Source organism: Orbicella franksi, chromosome 3 (genome assembly GCF_964199315.1).
Source record: "Orbicella franksi chromosome 3, jaOrbFran1.1, whole genome shotgun sequence".
Classification (NCBI taxonomy): Eukaryota; Metazoa; Cnidaria; class Anthozoa; order Scleractinia; family Merulinidae; genus Orbicella; species Orbicella franksi.
The window spans coordinates 3512574-3523451 of NC_138147.1; the positions used below are offsets into that span (position 1 = coordinate 3512574).

Consider the following 10878-nt stretch of genomic DNA (forward strand, 5'->3'; position numbering starts at 1 on the left):
TTCGGAAAATCGTCAAAAACGCCTTCATCAGTATGTCTATGTAATAAAAAGAACATAACACGTTAGCCCGAAGGTATGAATTTTATGCTCTTGCCACTCGAACATAAAATTCACATCTTTTCACCACCGTGTAATATCCTCTATGTAGCAGGATTCTTTCTATAAGAAACAGAAGAAGGTCAATGAATGTACAAATTCGATTCCAAAAAGCTAAGAGATCTACTCAAATCAGAACTTCCGTTGTTCTCTTGGTTAGGATTTCATCAATGAATGAATATTTCCTATCCTTTTTTTGACAGAAAAAAGTTGTTTCGTATCCTTAGAAGCCGGAAAATTTTACATCGTGTAAAGTTTAAAATAGTACTATGAAACTCATACTGATCATTTCGAGATATTGTTTATCGAGCTTGTCATACAACTGAAAATTAACTTCAGACCAAAAGGTCGATTTCTTTGATCTAAATTTGAATCATTGAATGTCAGTGCCTTATCGAAAGTAACTGAGATTCCAATAAATTTCTAACTTTTCCGAGCTCAGTACATTCTCTTACTTTAACCACAAACAAACAAATTTATGATAATAGATTTTCAACAGCATTGCACCGGTAGCGCAAAGGTCGTGGGTTCGAATCCCTTTCAAAGCCTGAGAATATTTTCAGGTCTTTTTCTTTCAGTAGTGTTATGGCTGTTTTCTCATCTATCATCAAACAAATTTATATGCGCCCATTTTCTAATTTTTGTCTCACCTCGTTACCAGGTTCTTGCGACTTACTCTTGTCCTCAAAAGCGCTTGTCCTTACTAACGGGTGGAACCTTCGTACGAGGAAAAGATGAGCCTCCTTTTTGGCCTCGTGCTAAGGCCTCGCAAGCTAAGAATGACAGGCGGGCTCTGGGAACGACGGTGCGGTTTCTCCTCGCGCACCTCAGTCAAGTCTTCTAGCTTGGCAATGATCTGTGTAACGCGTTCGTCTGGTCAGGTATCATCTGCTTCAGACTGACAAATCTGCGTGTGTAAGTTGGGTTGTTAGAATGAGCCAACTTCAATCGGGTCGACAAATTGTAGCATGCAAATTAACCTTTAAGGTCGGCACAAAAGAGGGGAAAAGTCCCCGGGACTGGTCCCTCCTACAAGTCCGTTGAAGAGTTTGTACGAGGGGATTGATTGCAGGGACCAGTCCCTTGTACTGTTTACACGCGGGGACTAATTGCGCAGGAACATAGAAAAAACTAGGGGCAAAAGCTGTCCTTCTTTCATGATCACTCTGCTGCTTTCCCAAAGTAAAATTATTAAATTAACAACGTAACATTGAAATAAATCAATTCAATTAAACTGCAGATAGTTCAGCTAAATTATTCGGTGCTTGTTCTTTTTAATTTCCGGACAAAAAAATCGTCGATCACTTTAAGCTGCTTCTATAGCATACGGATCTGTGATTATTTCTTCTTTTTTAAATTTAATTTGTCGTAGGGACTTGTCCCACGAGTAGTTCAGACACGAAGGGTTATAAGGGACAACCCAGTCGTAGGAACTTGTCCCTTCAATTCAAAACCAGTTTGAATTCGTGGAACTAGTCGCAGGGACCAAATTATGGCTAGTTCACTTGAAAGGACTTGTCCCCGCCACTTGTTAAATGGACTAGTCGCAGGGGCTTGTCCCTACACGGGCGCCGAATTTTAAACCCTCTAGGTCACGGTATACTTCTAAGATTGTTGCCGGTTCTCTCTACATTTTGACCAATTACACCAGGGTGCTCACGGTCATCAGGTGGCTACTCGGTGCCAAACTTCTGAAAGATTTGTAAGAAGTTTTACGCTTCTATATATGATGACAAATATCCATCATTAAAGCTGAGTTTACATATCACAATATATGTTGTTTTTTGCTTTTCCGGACGGTCTTGACTGGTATTTTAGACGTTTTTAGTTTTCAACATAATTAGTAACTATGGTTTTCATCCACAATCACCAAAATGTTGCAAATGAATGTCATTTAAAGACAAATTAAATCAATTAAACCGCACATTTTAGACGTGTTCACTTTTCATTCACAGTCACCTAAATATTGCAAATGAATGTAATTTAAAGGACAAGCCACCTTTCAGATCGAAATGGCAAAATTTATGAAAAACAGTTAGACCAAAACAGTTAAAAAACGGCACCCATCTGAACGCAACCTAGCTAGCCTGCACTTGGTAATAGGCTCTCAACGGGTCAGAAAACAAAGCACCGAGCGAAGTCTGCAGAGCGCCGGACGGGAGCGACGAAGAATAAACGCCCGATTATGTCATCGTTTGCGCTCTTGCCCCTCCTTAAAATCGTAGCCCCTCCTTGTTTTTCGTTGCTTTCACGCTCATCACAGCACACAACTGAAATAAATAATGTTTCACAAGTGCTGTCACCGATTTACTTATCGGTGCCGTTCTCTTTCTAGAGTCAGTTATTTTCTCGAGTTTAATTTACGCTTGCTTGGAAGCGGGCTGTAACCAAACTCGTAGCTGGATTAAATACTTCCAGACTTCCGTGATCTATTTTTGATTCCGGAAGTGAGCCTCCTCGACCGAAACTAACATGTGTTTAGGAACGCGCGTACATTGAAGACTCATTTGACGTAGTTAAATATTGGAACAACGTAATAAGATGGAAACAAATGCTATTTTTGTTCGTCTAAGTATATTTTTAGATTCCAAACTGGTAGACCAAACTGGTATTAATCGTCTTTGTTATTCTGATATGCACAACTTCGTTTATACAATCTTTCAGACAACAGACCCCCTCCGAGGAAAAAAAGATGCATCACCAAACAAACATAGTAATTTCTAAGCGCGTCATAAATTTTAGGCACTGCTTTGTATTGAGCTTGTATTGAGCTTGCTTGTAACCGTGTTTGTTGTTGTGTTCCTATGCAACCGCAAAAAGTACGCTCATTACAAAGACAAGGTAATTTTACTTTGAGCGATATTTGTAGAAACTGGTCTAAATGTAAGGTCGGCTGAACTTCAGAAATGGGAATAACATTAATTCCTCAAATCCTATGTTTGTTGTTGTGTTCCTATGCAACCGGAAAACGTACGTTCATTATAAAGATACGATTATTTTACTGTGAGCGATACATGTAGAAACTGGTCTAAATGTAGGATGAGCATCAAAAATGGGAATAACATTTATTCCACAAGCCTTCTTTTTCAAAGAGCTTAGAGATATGCTGTAACTTCTGTTGTTCTCTTGGTTAGGCTTGGTTAGGTTTTCATCAATTACTGAATATTTCCTTTCCTTTTCCTAACAGAAATAGTGTGTTCAGTGTTCCCTCGAAATAAATTAAGGATCGACTAAAAGTGTTTTTAACTGACGTAAACTGATCATTTACAACAACGTTAACAACAACAGGAAAAACAAGCTTTTTTACCAGATTAAAAGTTCAACTTAAATTACAGCATAATATATAAATATATCATTTCCAGATATTGTTTGTTGTATTTGTAATAGAGCTGAATATCAATCGTTGCTCATGAAAGGATTCGTTTACGACTTTTGCCTCATCGACTATCAGCGGCTTATCGCGGAAAGCAGTTAGATTTCATCAATTCATCGAGCTCAGGACATTCTCTAAATTCAACCAGAAACAAACAGTTGTATGCGACCCGTTTCGATTTTGTCAGCACCAAGCAGCAAACAGAAACGATAAAAGTGAATAGTGTGCAGCACAACTTTTCCTCGTGCCAAGACCTCGCCAGCTAATAGGGACAATCGGGCTCTGGGACGAAATTGCAGGTGCTCTCAGTTCCAGTGCACCGCCTTTTCTAGCTTTACTGCGCTCGTCTGCTCATAGGCTATAGACATCTAAACAAACCTGACAACAAAGCCAATATATATACTCAAATATATATGGACAGAAAAATATATTGTCATTCCCAAAAGGACCCCTGAAAGATTACAACGATCTGACTGTACTATTCAGTATGTGTAACCGTGACCTTGATCTCATGTCTAATATTGCTGATGATTATTAGCTTTAAATTCGTCTGAAAAAGATTTAATAATGTAATTAAAGCATTTGCGGAAAACCTGTCTGCGTGGAAGCTTTCATAAAATTTGAAAATTGTGATCTTGTTCAGTGCCAAATATTCTTCTGATTTTCAACATTTTCAGTTCGCTAAATAACTAAAATGTTTGAAGGCCAACGATTTTTATGTATGCACGCGCACGGATTGTCTACAAACAAGCCCCCATCAGAAAGGCAAGACGCAAATCACAGATCCAAGACGTGAGGGAAATCATGGGCGCACACTCAGCCATCTCAGGATCGGCTTCGAACTCAACTATTAAATCAACGAGGGAAAATAGGGAAAATTGCGCCTGGTTTTTTCCAAACCAAACTTTTATTCTTCAGAAAGTCACATTTTGTCCGTGATGACTATGATTAAATAGCTGTGAAATATGCGGCTAAAAAACTAGATTACGGCTTAAAACTGCATAACCTTAATTTGTCTTCAAAATGAAAAAAAGAAAAAAAGAGAGAGAGAGAGAGAGAGAAAAGAAACTGCATTTAACGAATGCAGGTGCTCAAATATATCAGTAAATTTTCGATCAAAAATCCTTTACGTGCTCATTTAAAAATTTGTAGACTTTTTTCACGTTCGAAGTCAAAAACTGTCTCCGTATGTTTACGTTTTTGTCGTAGTTTCGCGATTCAAATTAATGCCGGGCATGCATAGAACACGTCACTAGCTAGTCGGGTTCATCTTATTTACGTCACAGATTGCCGCCGGGCAAATGCAAACAGTCACGGCACACGCAAATCATGCTAAAACTCACGGGTGCTCTGTTTGCTCCGGCATCGAACTCAATTAACTTTGGAAGTGTGTTTTTTTCTTTCTTTGGGTAACATAAATATTTAAGTGCAAGGAATTTCGGAAACGATTATACTGCATATTCCTGTTAATGGCCTGATTATATATTCAAACACCTTGTTTACACACCCGCAAATATAAGGGGATCATCAATCTTTCCGCTCGCGTTTGACAAGTACATGCAAAGAACTCTTCCCAGACCCTGCGTCACGCAAACAAACACGGAATCAGAAACAAGATCTAAACCTCGGAAGCTGGAAAGATTTTTGGTTAGACATAAAAAATAGATATCAAAGAGTGAAAAGCAACGGCGGAGTTATCTGCCAGCAACTACACGAAATAATCGCTCAAAATATTGAAAAAATTGGGAGCACCAGTATTTACAATAACACACAACACTGTTAGGTCTATTAGAAGGGAGAGCGTTGTTGAAAACTTTCATGAGCTATACAGCGGAAAAGGAACGCTTCTCAGCTTCCTTAAACGGGATTGCGTTTTACAGCGGCCGACCGAACGCAAATCGCGCTTTATTTTTGCTGATAAAAATGTCTGGACCAGGACTTCTAGAACAAATGATATGTTATTGATCGTATTTAGTATTTTCTATTTGCTCAGTACACGCGTGCATTTCCCTGGAAAGTCCAAGTTCATCGTTTTCGTACTGATCGCACTAAGTGCCATTTTCCTTGAGATAAACAGCACGTTGCTCACGTGCACAAGTACAACAGAGAAGTTGAGGACAAAAGAGTGCTTAACAACAGCTTCCCCAATTTGACCCCACCGTCAACCTTTACACTTCAGCTAGAGTTCGCACGTGATATCCGTCATTTTCCACTCACGGACCCCGAAAAAAAACAAAAAAACCCGCCACTCCAATACGAGAGAGTGACCTTGTTTGTGCACGCTGAAAACACGAGCAAAAACCATTCTGTACAATCTAAATGGTTCAAAAACATTTTTTGCCCATTATAATTGCAGCTACAGCTGCAACTTGCAACTTCGAGAGCTGCAACTTCGAGCCGAGGCAAAGAAAAAATGAAATCGACTAAGTGCCTTGATTTTGCGTGCAATGACTCATTAAAATAAAAAGTTTTATCTTTGGGTGTCAAATATTCTGCTTATTTTCAAAATTGTCTCTTGGGTCACGAGAGTCAGCATATAAAGAATTGTTTGTGTGTGTGTTATCTGCGTATACACGCCTAGCGCCTGGATCTGGCCGCCCGCGTGCGCGAGCTCATGTCAGACACACCTACTGAGCCCCCGTTTCAAACTCCATAAATCGTCCAATTACGGTTTTAAAGTTTCTTTTCGCCAACATAATACTACGAGAAGTTTAAGACATGATTCACGAACGCCGTCATCGCTTACTCCGCAAACGAACAATCATAAATGTACATGTCATGTTAATTCAATAAGCCATTTCCGTTCCCGGGGTGTCACGCAACGAAACAAGGAAAGCGTAGCACAACAAGGAAGAGCTCATCGAAAATCTAGAGTTGAAATATCTCCAGATTGTTTCCTTCTTGGTTTATTCGTCAGAAAAAAGAAATTGCATAAGAAAAGACTCCCCAGCAGCACGACATTTTATTGTTAGTCGATTTGGAGCGTTTCTTTAAGACAGTCTCGTGGGAAAATCGCGTGATTTAAGTGATGCGGCATTGAAAAGTCAGCTGACGTTCTAAAATCTGTTAACACAAATTATGTAACGCTTACGTAACACTCGGATTTGCATCGAATGTGCATAGATTTTTAATGAGCTGTTTTTACAACGTGACTTGAATTTCTGACCACTTTGGCTAACATAATTCTAGGAACTCTTAGAAAGGGAAATCCCCTCTTTCACTAAAACCGGACGTTTAATATATATTTGTGAGCGATCCAAGAAGTGAAATGGACAGCGGTCGTGCAATTCTGAGTTTCTTCCTGGAGTTGTTTTAGTGCCAGTTGTATTAAAATTATAAAATGGGACTTCGTAATAAAAAATGTCTAGACCGCCAATACTACCAAAATATTTTATCCCCAAAAATTACCCTAGGACACTTTGGCAATTATTTTTAGCCAGTGATGAATTCGGAAAAGTTCCCGGGATATTGTAAAATAACTCAAGGCCAAAAATAGGATATCGCGGTGGGGGAAGTATAAAAATTGACCCTTTTTCTCAAGATACATTTTATAATTGAAGTGCTATATTTCACGCATACATATTTGAAATCGCATAATTAAAAATTTGGCTTAGTTGTGCCATAAAAGGTTTCTGATAACCTTCATGACTGTTAAGATATTAAAATTTATCGACGACTGCTTCGACAGTAGAGACAATTGCGGGGGTTTTCAATGCCAAATTTCATAAAAAATTCTTACTCAGTCTTCCGATCTAATTATACTCGAATGGATCGTGAGCAGAAATGATTCTAGCCTTTTACGCACGGCTATTTTTCCTCGCGCCTCGGAAGTAGAGCTGGTAGAGCTGAATAAAGACCAATTTAGAACGATCTTAAACACGTCCCTCGCGTGGCAGACCTTGTGTGTTCCCCTTTGGGAAGTCACGTTCGGAGCGCACCGGAAACTTTCTAGAAACCCTTCTCATTGGTCAGAAATACAATAGGACGTCAGTACGGCCAATCAGAAACGCAGTTGTCGTCTACCGGTGCTCTGTTTCGCGCTCACCCAGATCGAACTTGGCATTTGTTTATAACCGATTACTTCACTGATTCTTGGTCATATGAACGTCATTAGTGATCCAGCGAGCGTAGTCCGTATAAAAGTACAACCGAAATATCGAACTTCATCCTATGCTTATGCAAGCGAGCAAGCAAACATGTTTGACACCTGTAAAGGAGCAGATTTCGAAGAAGTTGGCTTGACTGTGAAACCATTTCAGTGCAACCGTTGCATTTGTGTTGCTTCAACGAACTTTTCGTGCAAAACGAACAAGTTCGAACTTTGCAGGAACACGAACGAAAGTGCAAGGTGCAGAATTCAGGCTGCGGAGGCAATCGACAAGGAAATGATTCCAAATAGTGTTTGTGAAATCGGTCGGCCCATCGGATCTGGTGGATTTGGAACTGTTTACGAAGCAACATTGGAAGGTAAAAAGCTGGCCGTTAAGAAAATGCACCGAAACGTGAAAAATCCGTGCGCAATGTTCGAAAGTGTCCAAGCAGAGAAATTGGTTCTGCCGTTGAAACATCCGAACATTGTTCGAACACTGGCTGTTCTTGAGCGAGAAAACTTGCAAGATGTCTGGATTCTTATGGAATTTGCCGGTCACAGGACACTGCAGGCTATAATTGACGATGATCGAGAAGTTTTGGAAAGCGCTCGAAGGTGGCACTTTGTACGTGACATTGCCTGCGCTCTCAAATTCGTTCACGAGAACGGTCTTGTTCATTTGGACTTAAAACCTGCAAACGTGATCGTCGATCGTCAAGATCTTTGCAAACTTGGCGATTTTGGGTGTTGTCAGAGCGTTGAGCTGACTGCCAAAAACGAACTAGCGTTGCCACCCAGCCCATCACCAAGCCCTAAAAGCTTGCTGACTGGTACGTTCGCTTACAGGGCGCCAGAATTGTTAAAAGGCGAGCTACCGAGCGTAAGAGCGGACATGTACTCGCTTGGGATCTGCCTGTGGCAGATGCTTTTTCGGGAACATCCTTATGGACTTGAAAGTCACTTTGTCGTTATTTTTGGAGTTGTGGCGTATCATTTGCGCCCGTCGCTAGCGAACTTGCCGGCAAGTACTTCAAACGAGCCGGCCACTTCAGCTTACATCGAACTTATGAGGTTATTGTGGGACGCGAGCCCGTCTTCTAGACCTAGTGCAGAGGAAGTTTTAGTAACTGTGGACGAAATTGAAACTATGTGATTGCTGTTTCAGCATACTTGTCAACTTGGTCGTCTGCACGTAGGAAACTCTACAGTTACGCATCAGGAATGAAGTGTAAAAAAATGTCTTATACAACAATAGTTTACTATTTATTTTTCCACAAAAAGCCCCAAAATAACTTAACACGACTTGAACTTGGAATTTTACTTTTTCACTTTGCGGATGTAGAACGAAATTTCAAGGTCAACACATTTGACCGTTTCGTGTTGAAATTCCGTGTATGTTGTTATATTTTGTAGTGGCTGTCACGACGACACAAAATTTGCATAAATTTGCAAATTTCATTTACGAGGCAATACAACGCATTTACGTAGTTTGTTCCCGTGAGAAAGAACTGTGAATTGCTTTTAATTCGTAAAAAGTGGCCTTATTCTCAAAATGAACAAAGTTCGGAAAAGAGTAATCGTGTCAAATATAAAGTTTGTGCTTCCGAAGAATTGCGCGAAAATTTATCGACTTCCGTGACTGGAAACCCAAGTTGGGAAAATTGCTCATTACGCGCAGAGTGCTATCTCATCCTGTTGTGGACTACTTTTTGTGGACTACTTTTTGTCGATTGTATACAAAAACGAGATAAGTCTCCTGAAGTTTCCATGGAGATTTTAAATGGGAGATCTTGTAATGAGCCTTAAATCGGAGTTCCTTTTTTTCTCCCAGACAAAGTAATCCGTCATTAATTTCAACATTTTTGTATAGAAAAATCCCTCCATTAACTACTCTCGTTATCATTGGTGCAATCTTTATATGGTACTTTTTTGGCAACACGACCTTTATGCAGTGAATTTTGGAGTTTTTTAAATTTTTTTTATATCAAGTTTTGATGACATTTTGTTTTCACTTTTTCTATATTGGCAGTAACTGTGTCTGGCAGGGTCCAAGTCATTGCAATTTGTACATAAAAAATTACCACAAAATATTGGAAAATAAGAAAAATAATATTCATATCACATTGTACAAAGATGTAAGTTGTATTTGCAGAGTCAGACTTGAATAGTTTGTATAATATTGCATGAATATTGTTAATTTATATCATACATGAAAACATTATTGTAGATTTAACAGATTTTATTTATTGAAAAATTAGCTTGAAAATGAATTAGTACTAGTAGATCATAGATTTGATAGTAAATAATTTAACCAGAACCTCAATAGACAAATGATACTGGATTGACATTGTAAAAACTACAAAATATAAATATTAACTGTACAGAAATATATAAAGTGAGTTACATTATGTAATGTTACACAATAAAGTGCAGTTGAAAGTGAGAATTTTGTTGCATAATTTTGTCAGTATATAGTCTAAGATATGTCACAGATCATCTGTCAGATCAAGAAAGATGAAAGCATGCCTTTCCTCACTTGAAAACAGAATCACATGATTAAGCAATCAGCTCATTGCAGTTGAGTTAAATTAGAATTACGAGTTTCTAATGGAAAAAAAAATTAAATGGCTATCGGGATCTCACAAAGAATACCAGCAACCATACCCTCCCTATGGAATGTTTCTTGGTTTGAACCACTCCTCCCCTCTTATACTTCATATTTTTCTTTAAAGATGTTTGGGCTTTCAGAGACCCCTACCCCTCATATTTTCCAGTGACCTTTAATGGGATGGGCATGAATGTTTTCTGCAAACTGATGCTCATTAGGGTAAGATTGGTGCCTTGTAACTTAAGACAAAAACATCCAGCAGTCAGTTTGTCTGATGCCATCTAAGATCTTTTAGTTTGACTAATGAAACCTGCACATAAAGTGGAGTCATGCAGGAATTCATAGAATGAAGTCATGCTTCATGGCATCTCACTGCACCACATCCACCACATGTAAAGAATCTGGTTGTTTCCAATGAGTGTTAATTAATCAACAACATTCTTGACTTAACTTCGCTTGAGATGAAAAACAGTTGGAAAGGGTTAAAGGTTGTGGAATTTCATGCACACTGTCATGTAATTACAATCGTTACTCAGATCAGCAATTCTAATAACCAGGAGAACATTTTTGACACTGTGACACACATTAAAAAAAAATATATATTATATATCTGGAGTGCATAATTTCAAGTAGTAGGCACAAAAGTGGTCTATACATCTAATATGCTGTGTTAAACAAACTTGGGGCCCCCTGATAAAATATGTTACGAAA

At 38.9% G+C, this 10878-nt stretch overlaps 2 protein-coding genes across 2 annotated transcripts in view; one reads left to right on the forward strand and one right to left on the reverse strand.

Annotated features, from left to right (window-relative positions):
• Positions 1-10878, reverse strand: part of LOC145480727 (uncharacterized) — a 317856-nt gene that overhangs the window by 144666 nt on the left and 162312 nt on the right. The gene's annotated exons all lie outside the window — the stretch shown is intronic.
• On the forward strand, positions 6981-9997 carry LOC145480691 (serine/threonine-protein kinase mos-like). Its single transcript, XM_081458998.1, has one exon. It carries the CDS (start codon positions 7570-7572, stop codon positions 8710-8712), a length of 1143 nt encoding a protein of 380 aa, XP_081315124.1. The 5' UTR covers positions 6981-7569; the 3' UTR covers positions 8713-9997.